This window comes from Paramormyrops kingsleyae, chromosome 23, assembly GCF_048594095.1.
Source record: "Paramormyrops kingsleyae isolate MSU_618 chromosome 23, PKINGS_0.4, whole genome shotgun sequence".
NCBI lineage: Eukaryota > Metazoa > Chordata > Actinopteri > Osteoglossiformes > Mormyridae > Paramormyrops > Paramormyrops kingsleyae.
This window is the reverse complement of record NC_132819.1, coordinates 4,363,150-4,381,708: the sequence shown is the minus strand read 5'-3', so window position 1 is coordinate 4,381,708 and position 18,559 is coordinate 4,363,150. Positions and strand designations below refer to the sequence as shown.

Sequence of the window (18,559 nt, the reverse complement as noted above, 5' to 3'; positions counted from 1 at the left end):
AACCACAAAGGATTTCAGGTTTGTTAGAAACATCCCTGCTATCACAATGCGACAGTGACATGCCACATGCATTAATATTAGGGTCAAGTTACATTTCCCAGCTCTAGTTGAAACTGGTAAAAATGCACAAGGCAACTACAATAAAGAAAATACTCATTTATTGACATCCATCTTATTGATATCAGTTTTACTGCCGTTGCAGACGTCGTGAACGCCAAACAGCAGCTCCCACCAAGGCCACTGTTCCCAGCACAGCAACACCTGCCGTTCCCCACACAGTATAGCCAAGTGACTTGGGCACTGTCAACAGAAGACACCAGTTACATTCCTGGCTTGATCAGGTCAGGCCATCAACCCACAGTACAGCCTCACCATTATGCTGCTGCTTAATTGGGGCTGGAGGCTCAGGAATAACATTGAACTGGCCGCTGGAGACCAGGGTCTTCTCACGGCTGGGGATGTGCCGTACAGCTCTCCCTGGAAGGAGACGGCTATGAGGGGAGGGCTGGCAGCAAGACACTGCAATTCTGCAGTGCAACTCGGTCCCCCTGCCATAAAGCTTACGTTTCCGGAAGCAGCTCTGTGCACAGCTGTCACTGGCAGATGGGGTGCACACTGCAGCACTGCAGTGGATGAATACCTGTCAGGAGAACATGCAAGAATTACAGCAATCCTTTTCTGAGCCTGAAGGCCAGCCGGTAATGGTCCATACCTTCTCCTTCAGGTATGCCGTGGAGAGAGCATCCACAAAGGTGAACATCTGGACCACAAACCTCTTGTAGTGGGTTGGGAAGGGAAGCCCAGAAGATGCATTTACAGGAACCAAGGTGGTTATGTACTTGTCACTCTGGTTGGGACACCTGCACATGCCCACCTATAGTAAGCAGAAGACCAGAACACAGCCTTGACTAGACAGCCGGTTGCTCACCCATTAACCAAGAGGCTCCATAGGGGTGTGCTGAGGGGGTTTGGGGTGGCTGTGGCCCAGCAGCTCTCCAGAAGCAAGACAATGTTGGGGTCCGTCCTTTCCAAGATGTGCACCTCAACATACACAGGCTGCCGCAAAACCTTGGTAACAGGGTAGTCAGTTGCCTGGTAGTACGACGTATATGCAGAGTCTCCTGCATGGAGCCAGGGGTGGCGATTACTACAGAAATCAGAGGCACACAGGGAAGCACCAAGACCATCACAGCACCTTCACTGCAGCCTTTTGAGGCGCACTGGCCATTGGCAATCCTCAGCTCTACCCTGAGGGGCCCTGGAGCAGTTACTGGAAGGGGTGGTGCCACCGTGTTGATCTCAGCCACCAGGGAAACCACATCAGAGCCATTGTACTTGCACTGGAACAGCAGACTAGAGACAACGCCATCAGTTTAGTCATCAGTCATGGAGATGGGCTCACAGACCATACTTACAGGAAGGCTGGGTCTCTTGTGATGGAGCCTAGGGGTCCAACCACAACTTCAAAAGAGGAGAACATCCTGTTCTCATATACTACAGCATCTCCCTGCACCTAAAACAGATGCCAGAGCTTTACCAACAGCACAGTAAAGAACACAAGTGCCATTTGATTTGTGGTACTTACAGTAGTTGTGGTGCCACAGGCAGTGACTGGGAAGTTGTAGATGGCAAAATAGTTAGTAGTAGCAACAGGGAGACAAGGTGCTTGTTGTTTGCCATCCCGCAATATAAGGGAACCCACATCAAGCTGGGGCACAGTGGAACTCGTGGGTACCACAACTACAAACTGCCCGTCCCTGGTGCACTGCACAGTTACTGAAGAGATTTAGAAGTCACAAGCCAGTCAAGGTAGAATCACTTACAGTTTTGAGCTGAAACATGCATGACTGAATTTCTATCGAAAACCCACCTGCGTTCCCGTAATAACAGTTCTGACCATCGAAACAGCAGTTTAAAGCGTCGCAATCGGTGCTACTAGTAGCCGGGACGCCACACGGTATTTTTTCGTAAACCTGGCATTTATCATTAGATTGCATGGACTCTTTCAGCGACGTGATTTGAGCGAAAGTTCCCATAAAAACAATAAAAAAGACCGCAGCGCGGACCCAAAGCCGTCCACCCCTAAGATATACCATTATCCGGACAGGAGAAAGCAATAATGAGGGAGCGTGCTCATACGCTTTTATGTACCGTGAATCAGTTAGCTCATCATGTGATACAGTTTAACCAATCAGGATTCAGCGCAGATAAAATAATATAACTAATTAATTATCATTAATTTTGAAAGCGAATATTTGTTATCAAGATATACTATAGTTTTTCCTTTCCTCTCTTATGGTAAATTAGAAGGAAACTTTTCATTGAATAAACCATTGAATTATGTACTTTACTTAAGTTAGCTACATTAGCCTACACACATAATTTCATATTAAGTCTAAAAAGCACTTCAATATAATCTAGTGCTGGTTGAGAGTTTTCACGTGACGCCCACCTGTAGTGTAAAACGAGGAGTTATAGTTGTCGACTTTGGTTAGCTGGCTGAAGTCAGATTTTCAGTTCGAGACAAGTCTGCACACGCATTTACATGTATGTAACAGATTTATTACCTTGTAAATAGTCTGTAGGGTTTGCAAACAACCCCAATGCGTTTGATGTAGCTAATCTTAGGTTTATGATGGAATAAGAGAACCGAGAGAGGACGAAATTGTAGATTTGTGCTATTAAACTTGCCTCCGTCCCTGGGGAGTGATTGAAAAAATGGAAACCATCAAAAGGGTGCTTTCACAACTGGAACTTTTGACGAGGCTGAAGTTGGCTACTTATTCGCAGCTACTTATTCGGATTTTTCCGGTCCACCTTAAATGCTTCCTTTTTTCAGCTATTTTTACAGGCCCCTGCTCCTTCATTTCAAAACGTCCCAAAGTCTGCCATTACCATCTTATAGTAGGTATAGCAGAGTGTAAGCAGACTTATTTTCGTGAACTTTTACTGTAGCATTTTTTAATAATCACCTCCTAAACTTGCCACCCTATATGGGTTGGATTGCATTTTTCAGCTATTTGTACAGGCCCCTGCTCCTTCATTTCAAAACGTCCAATAAATCTGCCATTGCCATCTTATAGTAGGTGTAACAGAGTGTATGTAGACTTATTTATATGTAATATATGCAAAATGTATCAGCAGTCAGAAGAAGGAAAACTACAATCAATATTAAAATATGTACAGATATGTTGAATAGTTGTGCAATATTGTAGCAGCAGTGGAGAGGACTACAATTGCACATGGTTTGGATCATTCAGCTCCCATTCACATTGGAAGAGATGCTGAGGAGAGAGTCTGCAGCTTCAGGTTCCATGGGGTGACCCTTAGTGCCAGAGCCTCAAGCCAGCTGTGCATGCAGCAGCCGTCACTAAAAAGGCACACCAACGACTGCACTTCCTCGGGCACCTAAAGAAAGCTGGGATGTAATTGCTCAGAAATGCATTGAGACCCATAGAGAATGGAGTGTTGGTGCCAAGTTTAGGAGGTGATTATGAGAAAATGCTACAGTAAAAATTCACCAAAATAAGTCTACATACACTCTGTTATACCTACTATAAGATGGTAATGGCAGATTTTTGGGACGTTTTGAAATGAAGGAGCAGGGGGCTCTAGAAGTAGCTGAAAAAAAAGAAGCATTTAAGGTGGACCGGAAAAATCCAAATAAGTAGCTGCGAATAAGTAGCCAATTTTGTCTGTCGATTTCCCAACGCACAGGAACTGGGACCTTTATGCTAAATAAGCATGGGAGACGCAAGGCTCGTAGGTTAAACTTTACACGCAATTTCATATGAAACTACACAGCCACCTCAAAACAATGGTGGATGAACAAGTCGTTTAGTTATTGGGGAGATCAACTGCGATCAAAACGGGACACCGGTTCTCAAAGGCACCATGCGAGAACCAGCCCAGCAGTGGAAACGAGGTAATAGAGCATGCAAACTTCACACATTTGGAGCCATGGCAAAAACTCCAACTCTAGTCATAGAAGTGGGGGGTGGGGGGCAACCGTGTCCTGCATTGCGCCACCGTGCCACCCCACACGTAGGTCAAACTACCTGAAGTCCGACACGTTATCCGGTTAAGTAAGAGAAAGGGCTATTTTTGGTGACGAGTGTTTCAACCTGAATGACATCTACTGGAAGAACCCTTGGAAAAAGGTCACCGGATCCCTCTGCGTTGGTGTGACATTCACGATGACGTTGCGTTCAACTGATTCCAAAGCATGAGCAGGGAATTTAATCAGCTACAATCTGCGGGATTTCCTAGGCAAAGGGGTCACTGCCACAAGTGTCACTAGGCAAGCTGAAAGTATGCAAGAGTGGGTAATGCTGACTGCGTAATGTAACGATTTAAAAGGCATGTGTGTCATGCTTTTTGGAGGAAGTCATACCGAGTGAACAAAATTCAGTGCTGCTAATTTGACCAATTTATTAATACATTACTCTATCAAAAGGAAAAATGATTCCAATTCCCCCCAACACACACACATGCACACACACACACAGCAGCAGAGTAAATGACAGCAGTACTGAAATAAAATGAGAATTTATTCAAACGGTGCAAAACACTTTGAGGACGTAAACTGGGTGTTCTCTCCCCTCGGGCAGCATTGCCTCACAGTTCAAACCTCTATCAGGACAAGAAAGTTATTAAACACTAACAGGTAGATATTTTGAAGCTTTATTGCTAGTACAATCAACATTAAGGGCTCAATGGTCTTGTAATCTGCTATTCAAATTCAGCATTTTCAAGTCTGATGAAGCTATCAGCCAAAAATATATATAATTATATATATTGCGACACTGGCTGTTCAGAATGGCCATTGTTAATTCCTATGATAATCACTACTGACATGGCATGTTTTAACATCACATTTAACAATTAAAGTGGTGAGTAGATTTAAAATGTGCTTGAAAAATAAACGGGGATGAAAATAGACACGAGAGGTCAGTTTGACAATGAGCCGCACAGGAAAGAACACCCACATTGTATGAACTAAAACTGAAACTGTGGAAAAAATCTTACTATAAATATATATACTCTCATACCAGTTCAGCCTGTCAGATTATTGATGAGCAAAGGAGTTTGTTCACTGAAAACATTTGTGTTGAAGAGTCTTCTGTTAGACTTATTTAAAAGCCAGAGTCCATCCCAAATACTTGCTTTCACTTCAAGTCCAAGCTATTAAAACACAAGCTTATTTTTTGTCCTTTTTAAATGTCCAACAATATACATTCTATTCGATCTTTAAAAACATTGAAAAACTTTGTCATTTAAAAAAATAACTTGAAGATACAGATTTGTACAGCTTCCCTCCTCCTCTTAAAATTACAAAAAAAGGTTAGAAATATCATTTAAGTCCAAAGCACTGAAACAGAATTTCAATTTCTTGGTTCTTTAAATAAACAGAGAAGTTGCTGTTAGATGTAGTGAGAAACAACAAATGTACAAGAATAAAATACATTTTTAATAACTTAAGTCACACACTGAGCCCTTGTGCTTCTTCTGCCCGGAACCCTCACATCTCCAAAACCCTCATAACGTTTCTGTACTGAATAGATGTTGCACATCTGACTCAAACACTCACACACACAAAACACTCTTGGAATTACAGTTGGGTTACTTTTTTTTTTTTTTTTTAAAGTCATCTTACATACAATGTCAATTCTGAGGAAAACTGGAATAATTGCATTTTAAGGGGCACTTTTATTATAAATTACCAGATAATTAATCATTTATTATATTCTTTCTTGCATGACCGGGGGTTAATATCCCAAAAGGACTTCATCAACAGAATAAAAAATTTTAAAAGTAAAAACACAGCAATGTACAGAATTCCTCAGGACGTCTGGTCAGCTCTAATCACACTATTACAACCATGCAAAACTGCCATCTATTGAACAAAGTAATGAACTGCATATTTAAATAGAACCAAATTTTGTGCTTTAAATTTACCATAGAAATCTATGCTGGCAGCATTGTTGTGTCACACTTTCACTTATTATAATATGATGTTTGTTGTCACTTGAATTTTTGACAATTTAAACCTTTTTTTGTACAGAAGGATCTGCTTGTACACACATTATTCAGTAATTTGCAATATGTAGTTCATAATATGCATATTTTGATGTACCAGAAAATATCCACACTCGTTCAACAGCATTACATATTTTACTTTAAGAAAATATAATCTTTCAACCACACTACACCTTAAGTCACTTGATTTGCAATAAAAGTTTTCTTTGGGTTTCTATGCCAACCCTCCCCCATCCCCCAAGGCCCTTTAAGCACTTTAATAACAGATTTACCAGTAGCCGAATTCACAACCCCCCATGTAAAACTGGGCCAATCAGCAAACTCCACTTATTTCCCCAGATTATAAAAAATCCAGGCCTCAGTCTTCTGCTCTTTAACTGGCTTCGAAGGTAAAGGGAAAAAAAAATAAATCAGGATCTGGGAGCAGAAGTCCCATAAATGTGAAGCTCACATCCCTATGGTTCTTCTGTCATGAGAAGCTTCTGAATGGACATCTCAAGCACGCATGCACGTGCACACACACACACACACACACACACACACACTACAGTGAACGTGAGGCTCTCTGCCTGCACCACACCTGTATATCTGTTCCTGAATCGTGTGTCTCCCTAACTATACTCAACCGAGAGCCGTCTACCATGTACTGCATGTCCTCTGAATGACAGGCAATGCACACTGTTGGGTCGATGAAACATCAGCCTGATCAGAAAACTCCTCAGAGCCATCAGGGTACAGCAAGTGGACTCTTCTCACATCAACAGCTGAAACGTCTGGGGGGACAAAAAACCGGCAAGCGTCTCCCAGTGGTCATTCATGGAAGTGCAGATGCAGATTCTAGGTCAAGTTCCATACTATACTTTAAACACATCCTGCAAACAAGTCTGCCCTTTCCCCCTAATTTGACCACCCTCTCAACCATTGCTGCACTGCACTGAAATACTATGACTCTCCAGCACAGTGGTGCTGTAAACACAGAGCCACAGATTACATCACTGGCATCCAATAGGGATTAGGATTACATAACCATGAGGCTGCTGACCTATTAAGTAAATCTGACACCCTTTGCTTTGCCAGGAATTTGACCCAGTTGTGCACTGACCAGCATGTACAGGTATGACAAACGGCACTTGTCACACAGTCCATGAAAAACTGCTTAAATCTGTTTAGAATTAGTGTCTACATTAAGTCTATATGCAGAATACAGAAGAGATGTTTTACATGACTGTTGTCAGTATAACGGATATGGATAAAGTGATTGCAAACCGCGCCATAGGTTGGTCTGGATAGACTTTTCTACAGACATCATCAGAAATGTCACGTTACAACCATGTCGAATTTTAAGATCCAATCAGTATTCTGAAGTTCAAAGCGAAAATTTGTTCAAGACGTGTTTTAACAAAAACAATTTACAGGACAGCACAAAAAAAAAATCGAATCTTAACAAGACTAAGTACAATCCTCTCCACAATTTAAAAAGTAGCAAATCTCCAGTAAAGAACCATCTTTCCCATGCAGGTCTTCAACAAAGCCACAGTTGTACCCCAAGTACTAAAGGAAAGTAAACCCCAGACAGATGAACACACCTCACTGCATTGCCCACCAACAGTACAAAGTAAAAACATTGTGCAAATTCAAGTTCTAAATTCCTGGAGCCTGCACAAACCAACAAAATGCTATTCAGTTGTTTAGATGCAAAAAAATTAAAATGTAATAAATGTAGGTATAAAATATAGAAACAGATTAGTTTGGGAAATAAAAATACATTTTTGGCAAATCAGGACCAGGACCAACAACTGAGTGAATGACCAGGACTGAAGGTGACATTGTCAGCAGTGCCTGAAATGAAGGGTCTCAGCATGTGGACCGAGGCTGCAGCTCAGGGCACGTGTCTGAGTTGGGAGGCTGGGCAAACCGTGTCATCAAAGTGCATCCTGCTCAGGAAGAAATGTGTTCAAAGGTAATAGCAGCACACTGGGGAATCGTGCCTGGTGAAACCGAAGCACCTGAGTGGCCTTAGATTGAATTATTGGGCATATTTCATTTGCATATTTATCAGGAAATCTTTATAAAGACCTCAAGATATACCTTTCGAATGTCAGATATCAAAATGAAATGAAATCAGTATGAACGCCAGCCCATCTCGACCACTGTAACAGTATCATATGGAAAAACATGATACACTGATGAATATGGGAAGGAAATTAAGTCTGCCATTTTGGTTTGGGTGTGGGTACGCTGATCATTTTCTTTTTTCTCTCCACTAGGTGGAGCCCACGAGATGTGTTAGAAAATCCTAGACAGTTGCCATTTGGTTCTGTAGGAGAGACAAGAAACACAGACACACACACACACACACGCACACACACACACACACACACACACACACAAACAAACACACACACACAAAGACAGAGAGGGTAGCTTGCGGGTGAAATGTCAGAAGCTGGCTTAGTTAAGAACTGTGCAGAGCACAGATAAGCAGCTGACTTTGAAAAGACTCATCTTAAAGAGGACTTGAGCCATTGTACAGGAGTGCAGGTAGGATAGGGCCCAGGGTCACACCCTGAGAAGCCATCAGATGCAAAAATCAGACGGGAAGGTGTGCAGCAAGAGGGATAGCATCTTCCAGCTGCGACTGGCCCGAAGTTCCACCCAATGAGAATGGAGGGATTTATTACATCATTATTGCATTCTCTTAAAGAGGCTGCACAGAAGGATCCTGGGTAGATAAAAAGCAAAAAAGGGCTCCAGATGGGGAGGGGGAGGAGCCGATGCAGGGAGTGCCAAGTCTGCTCAGAAGCGGTGGATTTCTGCCTCTCTCCTCTTCAGCTCCTCCCGGTAGCAGTAGGAGCAGTAGTGGCTCGTCTCTGGGTGCCCGTAGAAGTTGCAGTTGGGAGATTTGCACTTAGTGGGCTGTAAGCTCGCCAGGCCGCCCGCACTGCCCAGGGAGTAGTGGCGCACGGGTGGTGGCACACACCGGCCATCCGAACCCAACCGGGCGTCCCGGAACCTGCCCCCGTAGACCAGGCCCCCGGCGTCACACGTGGACTCCGCCAGGAAGTCGATGGTGTCCCGTTCGGACGGGTAGGGGGAGAAGCTCCGACCACTGTGGGAGGGGCTGGCTACGGAGGGCAAGGCGCTGGGCGGGTCCTGTGACAGGGGGCAGTGTCGGGGGAGGGTAGCGTACGACGGCAGGCCGGGGTAGGATGCTGGGGAACCGCCGGCCAGCTGCCGCCGGGACTCCAGGTAGGTGGGCGGCTGTATGTGTGATGTCAGCAAGCCGGGAGCAGGTTCGATTAGCGAGGGCCGGGGGATCGTGAAGGGGGAGGGAGGAAAGGCCGACGGCTTCAAGTAGGTGAAGGAGGGGGTCAGCAGCGTATCAGCTGGGTCCTCTTTGGGCTCGTACCCACGGTAACCCAGGTCTGGCGCGTCTTTCTTAACGGGTGTCCCATTGGACGGCGGCTGCCCCATGCTGGCCTTGCGCTCCGCCTCCCGCCGCTGTTCCTGCTCTGTGCGGAACCGCTCCTCGGCATCCACCAGGTAGCGCTGGATCATCTCCTCCTGGAAAGGCTGCCGGTTGCTGGTGGTGAGCATGGCGGCGAAGATGAACTTCCTCTCGCCCTGCATGGCGGCACGCAGGATGCTCAGGCTCAGCTTCACGTCCGTGCCATACTTGTAGGGCTCCGCCGTGCCGCCGCCGTTCTGCCGCTCGCTGCCCGAAGATGGGGAACCCTTGCCAGAATCCCCGCTCCCTGGTGGGCCGAGCGGCGAACCATCCTTGCTGCCCTTGCGTACCTTTAAGGAGCCCTTCTTTTTCTTCTCTTGGCCCTCCCCTCCTTGCTTGGCTCCGCCCCCAGCTCCACCCACCTTGCTGGTCATGAGCCCGCCCACGTTCCTCTTCAACTTGCTGCCTAGGCTCTTGCCGAAGCTGCCCAGCTTGTTGGCCACGGAGTCGGCCCGCTTCTTGTCCTTGTCTTTGTCCTTGCTGCCCTTCTCTTTGTCCTTCTCCTTACCACTCGTGCCTGTCCCCCCCGAGCTGGACGAGCTAGAGGAGGAGCTGGACGAGCTGGACGAGCCCCCGCCTGTCTTCGAAGCTGCACTACCGCTGCCCCCGCCACCCCCAGCCCCAGTGCCCACCCCGTTGGAGCTGCTGCAGACGGATTCCTTGTCGGACTCTCCCGAGTCTGGGGGTGTGCGGGCGTCTTCTCCCGTGGAGGCCGAGGGGGACTCTGGCTGTGCCAAGGGTGCCTGTGTGGGCAGAGAGTGAGACCGGCCATTACAGGAGGATCCTCAGAGCAAGATGACCTCCAGTGGCGGAGCCAAACGAACTCCGTGGCACCTCTCTCTCCGGCATCTCAGATTTGACCTTTTTTTAAGAGGCAGCGAATGCCCAGCATGCACCTTCCCGAAGTTAATGATGCGCCACACTGCCGCTCCTCACACACACATCAGCCCCAGGCTGTACAGATCGACCTTGGATCGATAAGAAGCACTGCGGAGGCAGGCTCGTGATCGCCCTACAGGACGCCCCCCCACATCCCCAGTCATTAGCCAAGATCTCAAACACTCCATTAACTGCTTTCCAAGAGCATTCTAAGCATCTTCTATAACCCCTCTCAGCTGATTGGTCCCCTGGCTCGCGAGGTCGATGGTTCGGCCAATCAGGACGCGCGGCGAGGCTTACCTGTGTGTCACATGGAAGAGGCAGCCAGGTGACGGTCATGTAGCTGTGCAGCAGGTAGAGCTTCGCCTCCAGAGAGAGCGTGACGCTGTGAGGGTGGGGGAGGCAGCTGTAATTAAACTGCGATGAGCCGATTGACAGCCTAATTAAAACTCCTAGTACAGTAGTGCTGTGCAGGGGGTCAGTGACACCCAGTTATTAAGAAGTTTAATATCATTTCCAAACATAAACTTAGAAAAACACTGGAAATTTTCTGCATTTAAAGAAATTTAAAACAGCCCTGGAGATGAATCCAGGCAAAAACAGTGACCTGTCACACCTAATTAACGAGAGCATGTTTTGCCTGGTGTCTCCTCTCTGAACTTAATTACAGATAATCCTCAGGTCTGTAATGAGCCGGCAGGGTAGCTAATCTGACAGACAGGCCTCTTCTGACCATGAGCAAACACACCCACGGTGCCAGGGACTGTACATATGGCTGGGTGAAGGTGGACGGAGCGTGCTGAGTGCGGCGGGCCGCCGGGCATACTCAGTGCGCCTGACCACCGGGCATGCTCTGTGCGCCTGACCACCGGGCATGCTCTGTGCGCCTGACCACCGGGCATGCTCTGTGCGCCTGACCACCGGGCATGCTCTGTGCGCCTGACCACCGGGCATGCTCAGTGCGCCTGGCCGCCGGGCATGCTCAGTGCGCCACGCGCCGACCTGCTCCTGGCTGGCTTCGTCCTACCTGGCCAGTTTCACATTGTCAGTGTCATCCTTGCCCCACTCCCAGTCTCTCCCCGGGTCCACGGCGAAATGGATGGGCAGCATCTTGTGCTCCGAGTCAGTCAGGGGGATCACAGCTGGGGGAGGAGGGGCACAGCGGAGTTCAGGTCAGTGTAATGCCTTTGGGGGGGGGGGGTCATCGCTGGCTTCTGCAGGTGACCACCTCGCTCACCTTGGTCTTTGGTGCTATCCTGCTGCTCCATGGACACCAGGGCGGAGAAGTGAGCCTGGTCGTAGGCCAGCACCAGCGGGGAGCGATGGCACTTGACGGCGGGCACTTCAAGGGGCAGGTAGATGCCCCCGAATGGGATGGGTGCGAAGGCTGTGTGGCGGGGGGGTGGATAAACACGACATCAGGACAGTCATCCTTATGTAACAGAGCAAAGCCGCTTAGCCGGATGTAAACGCAGGTTAGTCAGCGAGTAAGAGGCCACAGAAGGGAATGGAAAGAACCATTTTGTAATATTAATTAATAATAATTATGTATAATGGAACAAGTAAAAATGACAGCATTGCGGATCTAGTTTTTCCTTTCCCTCAGTGTTTCAGCAGCTAACGTTAAATTACAGGAAGATTACATTTTGGGCGCGACTTTAAGCTTCTAATATTTCTATGTTTTTTGTTATGAAAGGAATTAAAACAAACATGCATGGAAGTTAAAATCTTGGTGTATTTTTGACAGGGTTTAATGTAGGGGTCCGGCCCGGAAGGTGGTCGGCTCTAATCCCGGGGGATGGGCGAGGCTGTAAAGGCGGCACGGCTCACCCTCCCCCCCGGAGTCCCTCAGCATGGTGTCGGCCACCACCACTATGGCCCGGCGCAGCACGTGAGCCAGCACGAAGACGTGAAACTCCTCCAGGCTCTCGTACACGGGCTCCTCCGCCGTCTCCAGCCTGCGGGGGGGGGGCGATCCGCGACAACATGTTGGGAATGTGCCACCCCGATCACTTCATTCCAATCACCCGGAATACTCGCGCTTCCTCATGTTCCAGCCCTACCCCTAATGTCACACACTGTCTGAAACTATGCTGAAGCTCTGCGTAATTACAGGCCTCTGCCACACATTGGGCAGCTCCACCCCGCCCCACGTTCCTCAGCTCCTCGAGAGCTGAACCAGGCCTTCACCCTCCAGAAGGGCACAGACCTGGCATAAATGGCTTGGCGTCAGCCGGTATCTTTGGGGAGGACGCCATGACCCGCTTAACAGGCTCCTATAAAGGGGCACCCTGGACACCCCTCGGGCTAGGTTACCCCCTAGTCACGGTGGGGGGCTCATGGGAGTTTTACTTACACAAAAATGATTGGTTTTCTCTCTGAACCAATCAAACTGTAGTGGAGGTAGGTCCAAGCAACTAAAGGAGGTGGGACCAGCCAATCAGATGTCTTGGGCCCGCCGCCTCTATAATCTGATTGGTCATCTCAACCAATAATTTTTCGTTCTGCCCTCAGAACATTTTTGTGCAAGTAAAACTCCCACAATCAGGTGGGGGGACGACGACGACTAGATTTTGTGGCTACCCTGCTCGTACCCGGTGCCGCCGTTGCTGCTGTTGGTGCTGTAGTGTATCCTGGGCTCGCTGGATGCCAGCTTTAGCAGTTCGTTCCACTCCTTCTGCCACTCGTCCTCCGTGTAGACCAGACCCGACTGTGGACACATGTGGACATGGGCGGAGTCAAGTGCTGCAGCATCTCGGGGGAGAGATCAGGGGGTGGAATGTGGCTGGGTGGGGTGGGGGGGGGGGGGTTGGTTCCTCACCTCTTTGTTCTGCTGGGTCTGTTGCCACCTCCAGCGCCGTCGCAGAGCTTCCCGTTCCTGCCCGTGGTCCATGAGAGCATACAGTGACTTACGAAGCATTAAGTCACGGTCATGAAAACCCCACATTCCTGCGGAGAACAGAAGCATGTGGTGACACCAGAGGACACAGTGACAGCAGCCCACATCATCAGAGGTGGCCTTTAAATCTCCCGCTAATGGCCTTTGAGCTCTGCAGGATGTGCTGATCTGTAGAACCTAAGCCTTTAATTTGCTTCGAGTCGATGTCTGAATAATCAGTCACTCTACCTGTAAATAAGCCACTAATTAAAAACAAACAGTAAAAGTGACAGGACTCCACGGCTCAAGGTCACTCCCAAAAGGTGGGTAAAGCATTTGGCCCGTAACCAGCAGATCCGTAACTCCACACAAACAAGCTCCCACGACGATCATCACTGACTAGAGCTGTAGTACCAGGGCCAGCAAAACTAGAACATTCGACGGACCGACACAGACAGAGTGACCGTGGCGGGACCGACGCAGACAGAGTGACCGTGGCGGGACCGACACAGACAGAGCGACCGTGACGGGACCGACACAGACAGAGCGACCGTGGCGGGACCGACACAGACAGAGCGACCGTGACGGGTCCGACACAGACAGAGCGACCGTGACGGGACCGACACAGACAGAGTGACCGTGACGGACCGGTGGCGGTGACGGCGGGCATGACTCACCCAGAGAGGCCGCGTGCAGCAGGCAGTTTCCATCCCCGCTCGTCGCCAAGGGCAACAGGCTCTGACAGCTGGCTCCCACCCGCGTCCACCAGTTCAGACGGCCTGCAGGAAGCGATGACAGATTACAGCCTGACGCTGGGTGATAACGCCGCGGCCCTCAGATCCGCGGCTCACACCGGTGGAGAGAGGAACGCCTGTTAAAGTCCTGATACATCTGCCTATTTACAAAGGCCACTAAAGCGAGAACGCAAAAAAACCTGGGGGGAAAAATCACAAGGAACGATATGTTCTCATTCAAAAACATAGGAGTTATTTATAAACCCACCATTTAGCCAGATATTTATCTGTTCATTACCATTATCGGTTTTTAAATTTTGATTTTATTTTTTTTCCCATTGCCTCTAGCCTCTATTGCCTTTTATTTCATCACTGATGTATTTTCACTGGCTGCTTAGTCTTGTCACTTTATTTTATTAACTGCCACATTTTTCCTTTGTTTTTAATTGTAGATCACACTGGGTGTGAAAAATAGACATTACATATAAAAATTACTATTAATATTAATTATTATTAAATCCTGTCTCCTTCCTTTTAACTGTTAAGCGAAGAGAGGCAGAGCCAGCCAGAGGTGGGTGGTGGTGCGAGCCACAGAGGCAGACACGAGATCCCCCCCCCCCTCAGACAGTCACCTGCATGCTCCAGAGCCACCATCATAGACTGCTCGATGAGGTCTCTCTCGATGAAGCTGCGGAAGTCGTCGCGATAGACGGTGAGGTCGGGCAGCTGGAAGGTGCAGAGCGGAGTGTCCAGCAGCGGCTCGCTGCTGCCCCCTACGCTGGAGACGTGAGAGCGAGCCAAGGACACGATGGAGGAGCTGGCGTGGGAGATGCCTCTGGAAAGGCGCTTTTCTGCAGCGTAGGCGGGAGGAATGAGGCGTAGGACGGGGGAGGCGGGGAGAGGGAAAGGAGGACAGGCAAAAGAAATGTTATCAGTGGTTAGAGAGGACAGACAATGTCATTAAAGAGATCAGTTATTAATAAAGAGAAAGACAGAGTGAGTAGGAGCAGAGAAAACCAACAAGAGGAAAAGAGTAGGCCGACAAAAATGTCAATTTAAATGTTGTCATGGAAACATTCAGCTGCAAATAAAGTGGATTTACAATCAAGCGGTTTCTGTTTTTCTGCCGATTCGCACCTTGGATCACGTCATCCTGCCGGTGCAGAAGGGGCCGACCCACTTTGGCCACTTCCTTCTCGGGGGGGTGGGAGTCCCTCTCGTCTCCAAATGGGTACGACAGGTTCCCAGCATGCACCTGCCGCAGCTGCTCGAAGTCGCTCAGAGCAGCCGTGAGATCCCAGTTTTTCCCTACAGGAGAGATGGGTCGGGGGGGGTGGGGGGGGGGGCGACATGCGGAAAGCTGTTACTCCAGGTACCAGCAGATGTGAGCATCCATCCATAAACGACCGCGGGGGCTGCCAGGTGACCAGTACCCCACCCCCCAACTCACCTTCCAGCAGGTCTCTGGCCAGACCCGGTTCTGCCCCAGTGGAGCGGACAAAGTCGGACAGGACTGCGTCCATATCCACGGTCATGTGATCATGAATTCACGCTGCTGCAGAGGTGGCGGCGGCCGGACAGAGAAAAGACAGGGACCTCAGCTTCCCTGACCGTGCTGTGGGGGGTGATGGGGGGTGGGGGAGTAAGGGGGGGGGGAGGGGGGCTGGATGTAGTCTAATCCGCTTGGGGCTCTCCTCACAGGGACAACTGAGGAGAGAGGAAAAAAAGGGGAAATGAAAACTTTGTCACTCAATGGATCTTTATGCAAAACCAAGACCAGTGACACGATACCTTCATTATCAGGAAAAGCAGGCGCCCATTAGCTTTCGGTTAACTGTGTGTACAGTTTGTATTTAAAGTGTAACTAAAATCAACTGGAAATGTCAACGCGGTCAAAATCAATACAGGACAAGCCATGTGTCGACAGCGAGGTCAAAGGTCGAGCCGTCAGCGCCAAGAGCTGAGATGCATGTTTCATGTAAACCGCCCGCCGACACGTGCGGACCCCAGCGGTCATGAGGTATGATGTGTGAGAACAGAACTGCAGGACTGACACTCTGCGACTGTACTGGGAACAGTGGATGTGGCAGAAAGGTCCCCTAAAGTGCCAATGGCACAGATGCCCCCCATCGGGGTTAATACCTTTCGAGCGCCGCCTTCCACCACGGTGACACTTTTGGGACGATGAGCACAAAAGCTGTGTGCAGAAAAATGCAGAGACTCCAAATCTGCAAAGCGGGTTCGGATGCCAAGCTGTTCAATGCTGCATAATCTGACGGATAATCGTTGCTTTGTTCATTACGTCAGGGAGCCGGAGGTGCAAAAGTAGTGACTCGTAATGGGACAGATTAGCAAATTATTATTACCAGGTTGAACACCCCCCCCCCCACACACACACACACCATGCATACCAAGACCTGAAGTGAGACTAAAATTGACATTTAATTCATTTATCTGACGCTTTTATACAAAGTAATTTACAGTAAAGGGAAGGGTTATAATTTATGTGCGCTCCCTGGGATTTGAACTCATGACCTTTGTGTTGTTACCATAATGTTCCACTTGTTGAGCTACAAGAGTGTTAAAATTTGCAGTTTAAATAAAGACATATCCAGCTTATATCCAGCAAAAGCAAATTTTACCTTTAAACCCCAACAAACATTAAGTTGCATGGATGAAATAAAATATAAAAACAAACGAAAAGAGAAAAGGAATCATAAAGGAGCTTGACTACAGCTGTTTCTAGATGCCTAATTATATTCCATTTCATCATAAATGATCTTTAAGAGAACAAAACAGGACTCCACGTCTGATATTTTGGTGCCATCTGTCAACATTGCATGGTGAAGCCCACAGAACAAGCAAGTGAGGACGCAGGACAGCAAACGCCCAATTTACCAGCCTGCCTGGGATGAATCACAAGGCTTTTCCGGGTTCTGCTGCCTCCCGTTCGGCCGGCTGCCCCCCCAGAGAACGGTCACCGAAGCGACGGCACGGTCATTGGCAAGCCGGTCACTGGCACGGCCCTTTGATCCTGCCAGGCCAAGCTTTTGTACCGACAAATTATCACGGAAGAGAATGAGAACAGTGGTGACTATTACGTCAGCTCTATTAAGGTTGTGGGAGCTCCTTTGATGCTTGACAAACAGGTCCAATGTCTTTGCTTGACCACCTGTCAGCTTGGGAAGGGGCTGGGGGGAGGGGGCAGAAATGCAAGCTGGCATCCTGACAGACACAAAGGCCTTGAGACAAACCACCCCCCCCCCCCCCCAAAGTCTTGCTATCAGCAAGTCAAACAGTAAAAACAGTAAAAAAAAACAGTCATGCTGATCATTTCCAGTCTTAAAGCACGCCTCATTGGCTTAAGACATCTACAAAACTGCATAACAATCTCTTTTGACATTTTGCCTGCATAACACAATGCACAATGCACAAAACCACACAGCCCTCGGTCACCGGTAACCACAGTGATTATATTTTGCCCAGGCCAACGGGCACGTGCCATCTATCCCACACCATGGCATCTCCGAGAAGCGTATTTACAACATCTAATAAGAAAATGTTTCAACGACTGTTATTCTTATCCTTTAAAATGGTTGCATGTCCACTGGCCCCAGCTTCAGATATTCAGAAATCGTACAGCCGAATCCATCAGATATTTGATGTCGACTACAAAACAAACTGCATTTCTGCTGACTGCGCAAGCAATCGCTGGACTGTAAACTCCAAGTCTGACTCAGTTAGCAAAATGTTATCGTTATGGTTTTCAGGAGCTGAGGTCAGAGCTGGGGTGGGGTGGGGACTAGGAAACAGAGGTGCTGCGTGTGGTTCTCACCCAAAAACTGTAACGAGGCCAGTCTAAAAATAATTTGGGGCTTAGACGGAGTTCAGGGCTTATGGAGAGCTTGGGTTACGCCAGGGACTGTGGGGAATTCTGCAGAAAACAGAGGAGGACGTGCAAGGTTTCCGAAGGAGGATGGATGAAGTGGCGGGGGCCCCCCGGGGGCCATCGGACACTCGGGACACCGGGAAGACATACGAACCAGGCTCCGTAACTTACCTACAGCTCTCATACAGCCTTATGGGTAGCTCAGAATGTCTACATCGCCACAAAGCGTAACCGTGGAAACGTACGCCAATACAGGGTTTTAGACAGTTGGAGGTGGCGATGCTGCCGACTTGCTGGAGCAGGAGACAGAGCCTCCTCTCTGCTGGTCTCCCAGGCGGGCCTGGCCTCCGCGGGCGGCCTTCGCCAGCTGCTCTGGCTTCATCACCTTCTCCCACAATGCTTGCACTGACTCACAATCTCCCTTCATCTGCGCACAAAAGGCCGCCGTGCCATGTGTCACCGGGGGAAGAAAAGGCTCGTCAGCTGCCCCGCAAATAACTTCCAGCGAAGGAATCTTTTGGTGGGGAGGGGGCCCACTCTGCCCCTCCCTCTGACTCTGCCCCTCCGATCGCAGGTCACTCCTGTCCAGAGGCACGTCCAGCTGGGTTTCGGATGCAGCGGAATCTCGAGCT

The 18,559-nt window shown here is 48.7% G+C and overlaps 2 protein-coding genes across 3 annotated transcripts; both read right to left on the bottom strand.

The window, feature by feature from the left end:
- Window positions 1-141: 141 nt before the first annotated feature.
- On the bottom strand, window positions 142-2,127 carry LOC111853521 (zona pellucida sperm-binding protein 4-like). The gene is made up of 9 exons (XM_023830499.2): window positions 1,871-2,127; window positions 1,586-1,776; window positions 1,416-1,513; window positions 1,196-1,353; window positions 929-1,121; window positions 713-860; window positions 565-640; window positions 373-477; window positions 142-300 (listed from the first exon to the last, which is right to left on the bottom strand). The coding sequence occupies exons 1-9, from the start codon at window positions 2,094-2,096 to the stop codon at window positions 188-190; spliced, it is 1,308 nt and encodes a 435-aa protein (XP_023686267.2). The 5' UTR covers window positions 2,097-2,127; the 3' UTR covers window positions 142-187.
- A 5,341-nt stretch (window positions 2,128-7,468) lies between these two features.
- Window positions 7,469-15,680, bottom strand: otud7b (OTU deubiquitinase 7B). 2 transcript variants are annotated; one of them, XM_023830493.2, is made up of 11 exons: window positions 15,489-15,680; window positions 15,176-15,346; window positions 14,671-14,889; window positions 13,982-14,083; window positions 13,248-13,375; window positions 13,021-13,136; window positions 12,257-12,384; window positions 11,664-11,813; window positions 11,454-11,568; window positions 10,727-10,832; window positions 7,469-10,290 (listed from the first exon to the last, which is right to left on the bottom strand). In XM_023830493.2, the coding sequence occupies exons 1-11, from the start codon at window positions 15,571-15,573 to the stop codon at window positions 8,836-8,838; spliced, it is 2,775 nt and encodes a 924-aa protein (XP_023686261.1). In that variant the 5' UTR covers window positions 15,574-15,680; the 3' UTR covers window positions 7,469-8,835. The 2 variants fall into 2 exon arrangements, with proteins under 2 accessions (XP_023686261.1, XP_023686262.1); XM_023830494.2 differs by having other exon boundaries at window positions 10,727-10,811.
- Window positions 15,681-18,559: the final 2,879 nt, after the last annotated feature.

Excerpts from the sequence above, each read along its gene's own strand:
- otud7b (XM_023830493.2), bottom strand. The coding sequence starts at position 15,573 with ATGACCGTGGATATGGACGCAGTCCTGTCCGACTTTGTCCGCTCCACT. Across the intron at positions 14,084-14,670 it reads GGTGGCTCTGGAGCATGCAG|GCCGTCTGAACTGGTGGACG; the intron begins GTGACTGTCTGA and ends CGCTTCCTGCAG. Across the intron at positions 10,833-11,453 it reads GACAATGTGAAACTGGCCAG|CTGCCTCCCCCACCCTCACA; the intron begins GTAGGACGAAGC and ends GTTTAATTACAG.
- LOC111853521 (XM_023830499.2), bottom strand. The coding sequence starts at position 2,096 with ATGGTATATCTTAGGGGTGGACGGCTTTGGGTCCGCGCTGCGGTCTTT. Across the intron at positions 1,777-1,870 it reads CTGTTATTACGGGAACGCAG|TAACTGTGCAGTGCACCAGG; the intron begins GTGGGTTTTCGA and ends AAATCTCTTCAG. Across the intron at positions 1,122-1,195 it reads CTCAAAAGGCTGCAGTGAAG|GAGACTCTGCATATACGTCG; the intron begins GTGCTGTGATGG and ends GGCTCCATGCAG.